Raw genomic sequence first — 16,516 nt, 5'->3', positions numbered from 1 at the left:
CCATCTTTTAAAATCGAAGATTCACCGAATTATCATTTGGTACACTTTTTTTTTGTACTTATGGTAATCTTCGAACGGGTATTAATCAAAATTTAACTATGATAAATGAAGGATTCTTTGCACCCACTTCCAAGAGTGAGTTATAATTACTTGCTAATTGCCAAATAACGGGCTTGACTTGTGCCTAGCCCATCTAAAAGTACGTGAACAGATAACAGGTGGGAGAATCATTCTCACACCTACTAGCTGTAATGTTGAATATGCATTTATAGAACAATACCTAAAAACACAAAAATGTGATTTTTATGTTGGGTTGTCTACGAGTCTTTCAAAAAATATCGTGTTGTTATGCATCTACCAAACAATATTCAAGTCTAAAAACATTGTTTTCGATATCTTCTTAAAATCTGAAAGTTTAATATATTTGTTTGAGAGTTTTTAGAATTTATTTGATACTGGATGGTAGTTAACATTTTCTCATAGAAGTATTAGAATGTGGGATTTGTTTACCTATCACGAGAATCATTACGAAAGGGTCTTTTATATCCAGGTGGATCTGATAGTGCAATCCATATTAACCGGGCCTTTGGTAGCCGTTCTTCTATAATAATAATTGGGCGCTTCATCATAAGGTTATTTGGCTTTCCTTTATAAGTTTTGAATTGTGTGGCAATATCCACAAGGCTTAACCGTGAAGATTGAAGACTCTGGTTATAACATGGATTTAAACAGCTAATTGTTAGTATTCAACCAATAAGGAAGTTTTATATATTCTTTTCATTCTAAGTTACTCAAAAAATGCATGGCATGTTCCACGTTTTTATGAAAATAATTTGTTTCGGACACGGTATGTTTGGATATTGGGAAGAAAATCTCATTTGAGTAATCATATTCTCTGTAGATAGGGAATCTTTAACCCACCGCCCCCATTAATCTTGTATTCCTTTATATTTTAGGAATCATATTTTGTTCGCACTCTATTCCTATTTACCAAACATGGAAATATAATTGTATTCATGTGAAATTCATTCATTTCCTCCCGAGCAACGTTAAGACAGTGCGCTAAAGTGTTGTTTGAAACAGACTCAAAGAATCTCATACGCTTCGTAAAGAACCCGATTTGGAATACTTACCCATCAAGATCCGTCTGATCCCTTGGATGACTGTTCTAAAACGTCTATAAATCTGCAATTGGGTTTAAGCGGTCCGGTTTGGTCTACTCTGTTAGGCTCCAAATGCTTGAAAGGCCTCTCGTTATCATCTTTACTCAAACAGCCGGCCATAGTTGAATCGAATTTTTAATACAATTGGTATTTCTCCAAGCTATCAGTAGTAGTAGTATCTGGAGCTGCAGCATCGGCAGGCTATAAATGTTGAAGGATATGAGGGTGGGACAATTGTTTACGTACCAGGAGTGTTGACATGTGAATGGAGATCAAATGTACTTTCATTTTTCCTTTGATGATGAAATATATAAGCTATATGGGTTTTGTTTTAGGAAATCATCACAATTCTTATTTTAGGAAACCAGGCCTAAAATTCATGTCGAATTTAGGAAACTCTAAAACCTCAATTCTCATCATGGGTTTTGCAACGGGATGGGGTTTCAATTCTTTTAATTTTATGAAATTCCATGTATATATTCATCAATATGGAAACAAAGTTGTCTTGATTTTTAAACTAATCCAGGGAATTCATAGTCATACTACTTAGCTCGTGTTTTAAATTTCTTCATTCATTTTAACTTCCAAATCTGTTTCACTGCGGATTCAATATACTTACTGTCAGTGGGTTCTTTTGCTTTGAAATCTTTCAAAATGAACTAGATAACATTGAAAACCTAACAGAAGCTGCCCTTGTGTGCATAATTTGCAGGAATCGGATGAGCAAGAGTACTTGACTTGGAAAACTCAATTACCATGTATACGGGTACGTTTGTTATCGTTATCCTAGCTTTTGTAATTTGTAAGAGCAATGGAAAATTTTCTAAGAGATGAGTAGAGTCTAATAATGATATATTATCCATAAATAAATAAAAATATTGTGAATCAACACATGGTAATAGATGAAAAAGGTTTCGAGGAAACTAACAAACTGTCATATTCAGTTAGCTAGTCTAAGATTAACATTAAAATTACTTTGTTAGAAAGAATCTAGTCCTCGAATAAAATGTAACCCGAAAGGTATTATCCCAAGATTTTGTGACTTCTGATTTCAATCTGAGAGATGCATAGTGAACCTCAAAGGTCTTATGTGTCACTATCAGAAATTGTGGGTTGCGGCTCCTGATGTACTCATAGAAGTCTAGACTACCTAAGACCAACGGCTGTGATAGACAATGACAGTCAATAAACCAGAATGGTAGGTAGATTTATTAGGAAAAAAAAGAACAAGGAAAGAATTTTTCGGATCTAGTACCATAATACAATTAGTATCTGTTCTAAACTTTGCAAATATAATAATATACTTAGATGGAGGATCACCTAAAACAGATCTTAGTTGAGAAAAATCAATGCAAGTGCAATGGTGTGCTAAGAGTCATGCACGTTATATGAATAAATCGAACATGATGTGGGTTTATAACAAAAATTAATTAGTTGTTTTATTCCTTATATTCAACAAATCAATAAACCACGTACATGTTATTACAAAAATTAAATTTTAAAAGTTATGGTAATATCTTATAATGTATTTGTGATATTTTTACGTATTTACTTCGTATAATAATACAAACTTAATTATGAAAATGTGTGTTATGTGCTAAAAAATACCATGGCAAAAAACATCACAAATAGTCACTTAAAGATTATTTTTTTTTGAAAGATATAATAACTTTATTTTATTTCTTTGACATTTAAATTTTTTAAGAAGAAAACTTTTGTGAATATACAATTCTCATTTGAGATTGTAAAATAAACAATGCCGGCATACCCAGTGCTATGGCAGAATAGAGCAAGGGATAACCAACTCACAAAAAATAGCCAATCTAATAAAAGCGTCCATCACTTGACCAAGATTACCTTGAGACACTGGTAAATCTACCATCCCACATCCAATAATAATCTCCACCTCTCTCATCGGTGTAGTGAAGTATACAAAGAAACCCTAAAAGCAAACAATATTGTTTTTCAGTAGTGCATCAAAATTCCAGAGTCCCTCATATACTTGTGATTATCAACGACAACACTAAAATCAATATCCAACAACAAAAATTTATAGAAGTATGCAAAACAGTAAAATTAATCATTCATCAAACTATAAAAATGCATTAATATATAAGAGAATATACATAAAAGAAATACGCATGTACTTCATATGTATTCCAACCAATATAGTCAATATCGGCCGATACGACCGATATATCGGGGATATTTCGGATATCGGCCCAAAACGATACGATAAGAAGGATATCGGGGATACGATATTCGTCCGGTAATATCGGCCGTATCGGTCGAATATCGGCCGTTCGGTCAAATATCGGCCATATCGGTCGATACGAAATTTTCCTACATTTCCTGATATGAGACGGTATTGGTCGTTTTCTATAAAGTTTAAGGGTAATTTTGGCGAAGAAAGTCTTCCGGGTGGTAGTAGAGGTACATGTAGCTCTCGAAGCAAGTCTACTAAAGTTACTCTTTTGTTTTTTTGATAAAATTGATGTTATCTATTATATCTTATCCGAAAATATGTGGAGAAATGTGTAATATAAAATTATAGTCTCTAAATCTAGAACCGATATTTCAACGATAATATCCCCGATATAAAATCGTACCAGTGTATCGGTCCCGGCCGAGATGAACCGATATCCGATATTAACTACATTGATTCCAACAAGGAACAACACTTTTCAAATATTAGTGACCAAATAAATCTAATCCAAAAGCGTATATATCTTTCAATTTCACCAGCAACACTCACCCAATTGGTACACCTAGAGTATGCGTCAGGCGAAAAATGCGGGTGTTATGCAATCTGAGTCCTTCTATTCCGAAACTTAAGCTTATCATGCATGTAAATACCTAGTATTTTTATCATCGAAAGTTAAAATATTCTCCTTGTCACTTTGCATGTAGTACTCTTGCCGGGCATTATACCAATATTTACGACTATCCTCCAAATTAATAATTTGTTCAGCACTAGTATTAGCATTCCAATTTATATTAACATCAGATAGTTGTTACTAAATATTATTATATGATTCTGAATATTTCAAAAATAACAAAAGTTCCATTGATGAAAAGCCACCTTCACATTGTACAAACATTTGGTATGCCTAAAAGCATAGAAAACATCACCACGTGAACTCCAGTTTCTAGCTATCACAAACTTATAAGTATTTTCCATTAACCAAACGTTGTTAAACCAATGAGGTATTCTAGTTGGATTATCTTTTCTGATACTTAATATGATAGGATTATGATCACTATCCACACTAGTTTTCGGATGGTAAACAATGACATTTGAGAAGAAAGAGAACCACTCTCCATTAAACCATGCTTTATCCATCCTTTAAAATCGAAGATTCACCCAATTTTCAATCGGTACACTTTTTTTTTGTACTTATGGTAATCTTCGAACGGGTATTAATCAAAATTGAACTATGATAAATGAAGGATTAATTGCACCCACTTCCAAGAGTGAGTTATAATTATTTGTTAGTTGCCAAATAACGGGCTTGATTTGTGCCTAGCCAATCTAAAAGTACGTGAACATATAATAGGTGGGAGAATCATTCTCAACCATACTAGCTGTAATGTTGAATATGCATCTATAGAACAATACCTAAAAACACAAAAATGTGATTTTTTATGTTGGGTTGTCTATGCATCTTTCAAAAAATATCGTGTTGTTATGCATCTACCAAACAATATTCAAGTATAAAAACATTGTTTTTGATATCTTCTTAAAATCTGAAAGTTTAATTTATTTGTTTGAGAGTTTTTAGAATTTATTTGATACTGGATGGTAGTTATCATTTTCTCATAGAAGTATTAGAACATGGGATTTGTTTACCTATCACGAGAATCATTACGAAATGGTCTTTTATATCCAGGTGGATCTGATAGTGTAATCCACATCAACTAGGCCTTTGATAGCCGTTCTTCTATAATAATAATTGGGCGCTTCATCATAAGGTTATTTGGCTTTCCTTTATAAGTTTTGAATTGTGTGGCAATAGACACAAGGCTTAACCGTGAAGATTGAAGACTCTGGTTATAACATGGATTTAAACAGCTAATTGTTAGCATTCAACCAATAAGGAAGTTTTATATATTCTTTTCATTCTAAGTTACTCAAAAAATGCATGGCATGTTCCACATTTTTATGAAAATAATTTGTTTCCGGACACGACGTGTTTGGATAGTGGGAAGAAAATCTCATTTAAGTAATCATATTTTCTGTAGAGATGGAATCCTTAACCCACCGCCCTCATGAATCTTGTATTCCTTTATATTTTAGGAATCATATTTTGTTCGCACTCTATTCTTATTTACCAAACATGGAAATTTAATTGTATTTATGTGACAGTCATTCATTTCCTCCCGAGCAACGTTAAGACAGTGCGCTAAAGTATTGTTTGAAACGGACTCAAAGAATCTCATGCACTTCATAAAGAGCCCGATTTGGAATACTTACCCATAGAAGAGACATTCTATTCTTCACTCAAAATTCTAACATAAACCAAATTTCTGGTTATTTTGTTGGTAAAAGAATTCCCGTTTTTTAAACTCAAACCACCCAGTAGTTTTACCACTGTATTACCAAAGTGACGCCAAGTTTAAAGAATGTCGAGCCTCACCCTTTTAACCATCTTGCTTTTTATCTGTTCGGTAACTTTAAAAACGGCGTTGTGCGTTAAAAAACCAAATTTACCGAACACCAAAATATTATTACCAAAGAAAACCCTAAATCATATAAAAGCCTCTTTCCAGAGAGAGATGGAGAAATGGTACAACCAGATTCGAATTCTCGCACCCAACTTTCTCTGAAACTATAAATAAGAAATTTAGGGTTCAAATTTGGGGTATCTTCTTCTTCGTTTCAATATCTCAGACGATTTATCGACAAAAAAAGGTATAATTTCTTATCCAGTTTTTACGAATTTCTCTATCAATTCATTCAATCAGATTTTTTCTAAACCTCAGTTTTTTTTTTTGTGCAAATTTATTGAAAGATAGAGCTGATTCTGTATTTTAATGTATATATAAATTTCCAACTGTAATCACCTTGTTTGCTTAAACTTTCTCAAACCCTAACTCGATTGCCTTTTCTCCTAAACCCTACCTTTGCTCCCGGGTTAAAATTAGTGAAGAATTTCATCAATATTAGCTGCTTAAACCTAATACTATCAATTGGTTCAATTATATGAGCTGAGATTGTGTGGTTTGTTGATAATCTGTGTGGAGTTTTAGTAATTGCTTTGTAATACATTGAATTGCATTCTGATGAATTGGTTTTGTTTAAAGCAGGTCACATATATTGGAATACAATTAGCCTGCAGCTGAAACGAAACAAGTTCGATACTGTGAGGTGGCACACAACACTATCCTCAATATTTGTTATCTTCTAAATTAGTTGGGGAGGAGGTTCTCCTACAGGGAGAAGAAGAAAAAGGAAAGCTTGTGGGCGCACACTACGCGTGCGTGCCACACCCCTAGTATCTGTAAGCTAACTTTACAGGTATTCAATTCTACTCATTCTTTTTTCTTTCTGTCTCGTGACATATAGCATTATTTGGCTCATAACTTTCAGAATTGTAAAAAACGGTACACTAGAAAACTTTCTTAAACTTGTTATCTCCACTGAACTCATATGGAACCGCTTAGTAAGCTCCTGGTATAGCTGGAGATCAGATTCTTAATTTCAGCATATGCTTGTGATATTTGTTTGTTTCTTTTAAGAGTATCTCTGTTCCACATTGAAGGGCGTTGTTTCAAACATAAGGTGTTTGTTACTGTATAATATCTTCTGCTGAAACTTTTTGTTTAGCATGTGATAATCATGAATGAGCGTAATGACTACCCAAGATTGAACAAACAATTCTAACATCTTTCATAGTATATTGTGTGTGAGGGCCGATTTTTTCCATGAGTGTTTTGTTCTTTCTCTATGATGTATTAAGCTGGGGATATGTATGTTTATGGACGGGCTGAATTTCCACTCTTAGGATGCTGTTGCTAACACTGAGAGATTGAAATTTTGAAATTTTTGGGAGGTTAATTCAGTTTTTCCTTTCTGAACAATTTAACTTCAGATGCAGAGTTATGATACCATGTTTAATTATGAAAGTATTTGCACCGTTTCGATAAACTATTCAATTTTTCAGGTATGTCAACTACTGAGGCTTCTTCAGCTTCGTTAGGACCTCGATATGCAGCCGAGGATCCGAGTCTTCCAAAACCATGGAAAGGATTGATTGATGGAAGTACTGAACTTTTGTATTATTGGAATCCTGAGACAAATATTACACAGTATGAGAGGCCAGCTTCTGTGGGCGTGGCTCCTCCATTATCTTCTAGTCAACCTCCATCTGTTTCTGTACCACAAATTTCTGCTGTACCCATGACCCAGACGGTGCAGTCTAGTGGCATGATGGTTCAGCAAGTTCATCAAATGGCGTATACACAGCAACAACAAGGACAACAAGTACCGAATGACCTGCAACAACAGACTCACTATATGTCGCAGCAACAAGGAATGCCAATAGCACAGCAAGGTCCACAATTGGGTCAAGCTCAAGGAATGCAACAAGATGCACAGATGATGCAACAACAGATAAGGCAGCAAATGGCACATCAGCCAGTGCATAACGTGCCACAACAACAAGCATCACAGCAACCTGCACAGCATCAAACACAGAAAGCGCCTCAACACCAATTTCTGAATCAACAGCCACAGCAGATGATGTATCAGCAAAGTCTCTATGGGCAACAACTTCCACAGTCGCAGCCCCAGCACACCACAAATCAGCAAGGACAGCAATATCCGCCCCAACAGCGGCAGCAATTTCCTCCTCAACAAGGGCAGCAATTTTCGTCTCAACAAGGGCAGCAGTTTTCGTCTCAACAAGGGCAGCAATTTCCGTCTCAACAAGGGCAGCATTCAGGGTATCAAGCTGAGTTTCAACACCAACAAGGAAATCAAATTGGTTTTTCTGGGTCTCAATCACAGCAGGGTGGCTCATCCCTTCACAACCCTCAGGCTGAAAGCCACTCTACTCATACTCCAAATATGAGTTATCATGCGATAAACCAGCATCAATTTAGTGGCTCTTCTGTTAATGTACCACAAAGTAATTCTTCCCGGGCTCAAGCTCAGCAAACTGGAACAGATTCAGTGCATTGGCAACAAATGGGTGGACCCATGGTTCATAGTCAGATGGGGCAACCAAATTTGCATAATCAGCAACCAAGTGGGAATCCTATTGGGATGAAGATGGGTTATGGAGAAGATCCACGTGGAAGAGATGGAAATGGGTCATATTTTAATGCTGACAAGGAGGGTTCCATGATGGTTTCTCAACAGCCAAAGATTGCTTCAATCCCTATGACCATGAATCAACAGGTAGTGGTTTATAATTTTTTTCTCTGTGCTAGTCTGCTACCTCATTGTTTACTTGGACAATAGTTGTTTAGGATTACAGGAAAGTGCAAACATAACGTTTTCATAACTTTGTTGATTTGTTTATCCTCCTTATGTATGCGACCAGCAAGACAAGGGTTCATCAGTAGCATCTGCTTACTGGAAATGATTGTCAACTGGTTGCGTTAATCATAAATGTTAGAGGAATCCATCATCTGTTACTTATAGATGTGGTAGGCTCTTATCTTCCGAAATAAGTTACTGACCATGAAAATGGCAAGCTACTATACATATTTCACTTTTTGCATTGTGGGGAAGGAATATTTAACTAATTAATGGATGCATTCTTGGGATTTTCTGCTAATCATAACTAACTAACGTTGTTGGCTTTTATTTTCACCAGGATCCGAGGATTTCTCAAAATGTTGCACCCATTCGTGCTGGTGGATCGAATAATGGAGTTGGCCCTCCGGTCTCTCACATGTATAACCATGCTGGTGGTGGTAATGCATTTCCTCATAATACACCTACACGACCACCTTCAAACATGCTTGGCATGACAGATGCCACAAATCTTTCACCAGTAGACGCATACCTACGACAACATGAAGTTACTGCATCGGTCTGTTAGCCACTTAATCTATTTTATTTGTTTAATTTACCCGAGAATTTTATCTTTTCATGTGACAATTGTGGATGGATTCAAGTGTCAGGGTTTTGCGTAGTAGAATTTAGAACTGCATGTCTTCTATCTAATTTCATGTTTTATAGTTAGTTACGTGCTCTGCTGAAAATGGCCATGTACAGGCATTGCCTGGAGAAACTATGGATACATATATGATTCTGAGTCAGGGACCTTTCTTCTAGTCAAATGCCTATTGAACGTAGAGAAGGGCATCCAATGGATTTTCGAGTACTTATGACACAAGAAAGACTTATTTAGTAGAAACTAATGTCTAAACCATGATATATTACACACTGCTCGTTCTTAATAAACATTTTTTCATAAATAACAGTGTTTGTTTATCATGTTGCTGAAAGGGATACCTAAGCTTTAATTTGATGAAAATATCACAATCTTAGTGTCACTCATGAATATTCTAGTTGACTTATCAACCCTAGGAACACAATTGGTACTTGCTGATATTTTTTCTTTGAGGTAGTGCCTGGGGTTCCCTATGATTCATTGTCACCTTCTCCATGATTTCTTTGTCTATCTCGATCATTGTTTGTAGTTTTTTTCTTCCTGATCATTTCATCCATGCCTTCCTACTTAGAGTGGTTATGATTTATCATCACTTTCTCATCGTTTCCTTGGCACGGTAGCTCAGATTGGTATTTATCAGTTGTTATACTTCTAGTGTTAATTTCTGTTCTGTTTACATATGCATTGCTACTCTTACTAGTGTGATATCTAGAAACCTTCCCTTGTTATTATGTGGAATCCTGCTTGGTTGACTCTATTTAATTGCAATTTGATATTATCCAATGGTTTATAACTTTGATTAATTATTTAGGGTGACAATGTTCCTGCTCCCTTCATGAGCTTTGAAGCCACTGGTTTCCCTCCGGAGATACTTAGAGAGGTAAGTTTTACTTCAACTGTGAACTTTTGATAAACATTCTTGACTTTTAAGGCGCTTTACTAGATTGCATTTGTAAGTAAGGTATATTCTTTCTGTTCAAACAGTATTTTCTCTTCCTCTTGGGTTATGTTTTTTTCCCTTCTTTTTGCATTATAAAGTTTAAACTCATCTATTGTCGCTTGTCGCAGGTGCGATATTTGCTCCAGAAGAGGAGCATATGTCGTACGCTGCACTGCTATATGGACCCAATACAAGGCAACTGCTTTGTATTTTAGGACAGCAGAATGTATGTTCGGTTCCTTTCTTTTCGACAATTTTTGAGAGGGTGGTTGGCCTTCGTCCAATTAGTCTGAAATGCCCCGCTTTTGCTGCCTCGAGTTGCTTCAGTAAGCAACCGTTGACACATGCAATTATTTTTGTAATTATTAGCTTTTTTGCAATCCTTAATAATGTTGATGTGTAGAAGTTATATCTAGTAAGTTACAACATTGGTGGGCATCTAGTGTTACAGGATATACTCATGTGTCTCTTTTTTCTTTTCTTTTGTTCTTTTTTCCGATCCCCTTCTCCATTGCAGATACATCTTGCTGGTTTCTCTTCTCCAACTCCAATACAAGCTCAGACTTGGCCAATTGCAATGCAAAGTAGGGATATAGTAGCTATTGCTAAAACAGGTTCTGGTAAAACCTTGGGCTATCTAATGCCTGCCTTTATGCATCTGAGGAGGTGCCGAAATGGTACACAAAATGGCCCAACAGTGTTGGTTCTTGCCCCGACTCGTGAGCTTGCCACACAGATACAGGATGAAGCTGTCAAGTTTGGACGATCTTCCAGGGTCAAATGCACAGTGAGTGATTTTGATCCTTGCACTAGTGTGATTTTTATTTTTGGTACTATGGGAATGCTGAATATTGTTTTATGCTCTACGTTCCTGTTCAGTGTTTATATGGTGGAGCTCCAAAGGGTCCCCAGCTTAGGGACTTAGAGCACGGGGTTGACATTGTTGTTGCAACTCCTGGTCGGCTAAATGATATCCTTGAAATGAAAAAGATTGACTTCCGTCAAATCTCTCTGCTTGTGCTTGATGAGGCAGATCGAATGCTTGACATGGGTTTTGAACCTCAAATCCGCAAGATTGTGAATGAGATTCCTCCACGCCGGCAGACTCTTATGTACACAGCAACCTGGCCTAAGGAGGTCAAAAGAATAGCAGGGGATCTTCTAGTGAATCCTGTTCAGGTGAACATTGGCAATGTTGACGAGCTAGCTGCAAACAAAGCTATCACACAGGTAACTTATATGGACTCTTTACAATACTTGCATAAGCTAAGCCAATCAATGTGCACTATCCTGAGTTCAGAATATCACTTCATACTATTTTTTGTTTCCAGTTTGTTTGATCTTCCTTTACCTTACTTTGGTTTCCACTTGCCAAGTTCTGAAATCTTTTGTCGATGATTAGAAATTTCATTTAGCAGTAAAAGTTATAACTAATACTGCACAAAGTTTCATGGTTCATCGTGGACTTCTCTATCCATTTGTTAAGGGTTCCATTGTCTGTCTCACCAGATAATTTCTTTTTCATTTCGAGTTCATTACAAAATTTCTTTACAAAATTTCGATTTCAATTTGCATTACAAAATTTCTTTTTCGATTTCAATTTGCTTATGTGTTTTCTCGTGTCTCTAAAAATATCATTTTATTTGTAATTTGCAGTATGTTGAGGTAGTCCCACAAATGAACAAGCAGAGGCGATTGGAGCAGATTCTACGATCCCAAGAACGTGGTTCCAGGGTCATTATCTTCTGTGCAACCAAGAGGACGTGTGACCAACTTGCACGCAGTATTGGCCGTAGCTTTGGCGCTGCTGCAATTCATGGTGATAAATCTCAAGGGGAAAGAGATTATGTTCTGAACCAGTTTAGGAGCGGAAAATCCCCGATTTTAGTTGCCACTGATGTTGCTGCTCGGGGACTTGACATTAAAGATATTAGGTTAGTTCTTATACTATGTATTAGATTGTGGTTGCTTTGTCTATCTTGTTTACTAGGTGCCAATTCACTTAGGTTTTCAATGGTCTTTAGCTTCTAAAAGAATGACATTTTGGTATTTTCCAGGGTGGTGGTTAACTATGACTTTCCTACGGGAATCGAGGATTATGTTCACCGTATTGGAAGAACAGGCAGAGCTGGTGCAACTGGGTTAGCATATACCTTCTTCTGTGATCAAGATCGCAAGTATGCAGCTGATCTTGTGAAATTGTTGGAGGGGGCCAACCAACAAGTGCCACCAGAAGTGCGCAACATGGCCGGTGGTGGATCTAGTTTTGGCAATGCACGCCCGGGGATGAATCGTTGGGATTCTGGTGGTGCTGGTGGACGGTTCGACTCTGGAGGTCGTGGTGGCATGAGAGATGGTGGATTTGGTGGCCGAGGTGGTGGCATGAGAGATGGTGGTTTTAATGGCCGTGGTGGCATGAGAGATGGTGGTTTTAGTAGCCATGGTGGTGGAAGAAACGACTTCTTTGGTGGGCATGGAAATCGCGGTGGTCGGGGATTCTCTGGTCCTGGTGGTGGACGAAATGATCGTGGACACGACCGATATGACAATATGGATGGGCGAGGGCGCTTTAACAACAGGAGGGGAATTTCAGATGGTAGGAGTAGGGGAAGAAGTTACAGTAGGAGTTACAGTCCAAGTCCTGATAGAGTTCGTACATGGGATTATAGCAGCAGGCGAAAAAGTCAAAGCAGGAGCCGGAGCCGGAGCCGAAGCAGGAGCAGGAGCAGGAGCAGAGGTAGAAATAGAAGTCGAAGTAGTAGAAATAGAAGCCGAAGCCGCAGCTGGACTCGTAGCCGTAGTAGGAGTGGCAGCCGAAGTCGCAACTGTAACCCTGATAGAGTTGAGAAGTCAAATGGAGAAAACACCAAACGAGAGACTTTAGGGCCTGATAATGAAGCCCCTGCACTGGAAGAACCTAAGTCCCCAGGCGCACAAAGAGAATCACTGTCTTTGCCAGTATCCATGCCAGAAGCAATTGAGCCCATGGCTGCTGAAATTCTTCCTACTGCTGAGACTGATAACGTCGATCTGGTGGCTGCTGATCATCTTCCTGTTGCCAAGAGTAGTGATAATGTCGAAAACATGGCTGCTGATGGCGAGAACAGTAATAACTTCGGTTCCATGGCTGCTGATCTTCCTGTTGCCGAGAGTGACAATTTTGATCCCACAGCTGCCGATATTCTTCCTTTCGCCGAGAGTAATAATGTTGAGGCCACAGGTGCTGATCTTCTTCCAGTTACCGAGAATGTTACTGTCGATCCCATGGCTGCTGATCTTCCTCCTGTTGCTGAGAGTGATAATGTTTCTGGCTAAATTCAACCCTATTGAACTTTATCCGTGGAAGATAAAAATCTCCCTTATTGCTACAAATTGATACCAAGAAGGTCAATTGCTCTTGGGTTGTCATTGTTTCCTATACAACTGTTTTTTCACATACAAAACTCTGTAGACATATCTTGAAATTTTGTAATATCCCCTGAACTTAAACTGCTCAGTGTACTTCATTGCTTCATCTAACTACTACCCTCCATACAAGAGCTTGTTTGATTACGACGCTGAGACGCAGAGCTTGGTTCTTCGGAAACTATGTGTTAATGGAGAATATGTTGGTTCACATTGAGGTTTTGAAAGAAGAAGGTGTGCCTGAATGCAATGTGTCTAAATTTCTTATTTCACGGCCGAGGGTGCTGACAATGGAGACTGGGAAATTTAAGGAAGTTGTTGAAGAGCTTAAATCCATGGGTTTCGATACATCAAAAACTGCGTTTCTTGTCGCGATTCATGCGATTTCGGCGATGAGTAAATCAACCTGGGAGATGAAGGTTGATGTTTATAAGACATGGGGTTGGTCTGAAGATGAGATTTTGACAGCGTTCAGGAAATGTCCTTATTGTATGATGGCTTCTGAGATGAAGATTAATGGGATTATGAGTTTTTTAGTGAATGAGATGGGGTATGGGGCACAGTCTATTGCTCAATGTCCTGAACTGTTTACTTATAATCTGGAGAAAATGTAAGGCGATCCAAAGTTTCTGATCCAGGCAATTGGAATTTTTGAGGTACACAGGTGCATAATACTGTCTTGCTACATCCTGTTGTAGTATATAACTTATTCAATACATAATAATATCTCACTTAAGTAAACTTATTATGCATCTTTAGCTTCTAATTACACTCAGATATTGGATTCTTCATGTCAGTTTCTGTATGATTCGTATGCTAGCGATAGTTTGGTTGTGCATTTTGAGAGTATCCCTGTTTCATAATAAGCGTAATGCAGACCCTGATCCTAACACAGTTCTAAAATGCATCAACGCCACCACCAAAGTCGGTCCAAAGTAATTTTTCATCTCTATGCATATTTGGTATGCTTTCTAGATTTAGACGATTTCCATTTCATAATCCTAGCTAGTACATTTGGAATTTACTTGTTTGTTGGTTCAGAATCTCAAATTGTTTGTCAGAGTTTCCATTATCTTGCCGATATTATTCTTGGTGGTCAAAAGTTAGGACATGGAGTTCATCTTAGCTCTGGTCATATTGTATTATATGTTCAAGAGACTAATGGTTTAGTTTAAACATAGGACCACCACAAAATCAGAGTCATATCAGATGGTATAGTTTTAGAACTTGTTTAAAACCTGGGTTGACGATCATCGTAAGGCATGTATGTAAGTGTGCCCGGCACCATACTTGTTGGCAAAAATTAGTGATTTTTTTGTTGTTTTGTTTTCTGCAAATGAACCTACGTATATGCAACTGCTGCTTTTAGATTCATATTGTATGGTGTGAAATAAATTCAGACTCGTCAAAAATTTATAGGGTTCTTCCTTCATTGGTTCACTTGCTCTAGAAATTGGAGATGTACCCCTATTAGATCCTTCGGTCCTAATTTTCTCCAGCTGAAGTTCTTATTCAGCAGATTCACATTCCACAACAAGGTGAGGATTCTATTAAATGGTCTCTCGTTCCCAATGGCGCTTTCACTGTTGCTTCTACGTACAAGGCTCTTACGGCAGCTACTAAAACTCATTCAGTTACACAAGATCTTCAACGCTTTTGGCTCAAACTGTGGCATCTCATTTTTCCTTATAAAGTGGTCAGCTTTTTATGAAAATGTATGCAGGACCTCTTACAAGCTAGTGTCAGAATTGGGTCTTTCATTGCTCTATCAGATTTTCTGTGCCCCATGTGTCATCAACAACCCGAATCTGCAACTCACATTTTATTCCACTGCCCTGTAGCTCGTGCAGTCTGGTTTGCTGTGATACCGGAAGCTATTCACTCACTCCATGGCATGGGATAAGAAGGGTTTGGACATGAACAAAGATGTGAGGTTAGAATCAAGAAATGTCAAATGAGTTTGGCACATATCCTGTGTGCATGAGGCATGCAAGACTTAAAGCAAGGATTGCATTAGCAAACTTGAATAATTGGGAAATAGTGATGCTTAACTATGATGACCGGACTTGGTTGGAACAAGCTATCATGGTGCATCAAGGCTAGATGACATGTGCCACTCACATGGCCTTGATGGTTAAAAGTTGGTTACACGGGTTGGTGTTGGCTTTATGCTTTCTAAAAGGTTTAGGAACTTCCACTTAGGCTTTAGGAAGGAAGTTAGGCAAGTTGACACGGTTGGCCAACTGTGAGGTGAGCAACGGATGGACGGATGCAGATTAGGGGTCACCTGCATCCAATCCTTTAAAGTTGAGGATTTGGAAAATCCAACCGTGTCCGGTCCAATCAACCGCGGACTTAACATTCGCGGATCAGTAGGTGATACGGGCCAGATGCGGATTAACCGCGGATTTGGTAAAAAAAGAAAAAGTAACATGGGTGACATGTCTACTAGTTTATAGGAAAATCAAGTTATCTTTGGTGATTGATCATGTGCCTTATCTTGCTGGCCTTATTAACTCCTCATGCAGCACAAATGTTCAGTATTTGCAAAGTTAAACTCTAATTGTATCATTTACATGATATTTAGTGTAGCTAATTGATGGAAGCAGCAAAGTCCTAGTGTACGTGTTATTGTAGGGTTGTTTATATGTACCCCGCTATTTTAATAAAGTACCCCGCTATTTTAATATGCACTAAAAAACTACCCCCATTTTTTAAAAAAAATTTAAACTGTCCTTGCAATTGTTTTCACGATTTGGTCCCACAAAGTGAGTCCACATTCGTTTACCTAGTCAAAAGAATAGGTAAAATTACAAGAAACCCCTACACTATATCTTAATCAAGTGAGAGAAAGTAAATCTAACTTTCTCATTCAACCGACA

General features: G+C 37.7%; 1 protein-coding gene across 1 annotated transcript; it reads left to right on the top strand.

Annotated features, from left to right (window-relative positions):
* The first annotated feature begins 5,902 nt into the window (after window positions 1-5,902).
* On the top strand, window positions 5,903-13,861 carry LOC113323890 (DEAD-box ATP-dependent RNA helicase 40-like). The gene is made up of 9 exons (XM_026572239.1): window positions 5,903-6,075; window positions 6,471-6,681; window positions 7,328-8,565; window positions 8,987-9,205; window positions 10,101-10,169; window positions 10,747-11,016; window positions 11,109-11,459; window positions 11,886-12,163; window positions 12,287-13,861. Exons 3-9 carry the CDS (start codon window positions 7,330-7,332, stop codon window positions 13,542-13,544), a joined length of 3,681 nt encoding a protein of 1,226 aa, XP_026428024.1. The 5' UTR covers window positions 5,903-6,075; window positions 6,471-6,681; window positions 7,328-7,329; the 3' UTR covers window positions 13,545-13,861.
* The last annotated feature ends 2,655 nt before the right edge of the window (window positions 13,862-16,516 follow it).

This window comes from Papaver somniferum, chromosome 1 (assembly GCF_003573695.1).
Source record: "Papaver somniferum cultivar HN1 chromosome 1, ASM357369v1, whole genome shotgun sequence".
Taxonomy (NCBI): Eukaryota; Viridiplantae; Streptophyta; class Magnoliopsida; order Ranunculales; family Papaveraceae; genus Papaver; species Papaver somniferum.
This window is presented reverse-complemented; position numbering and strand designations above follow the sequence as displayed.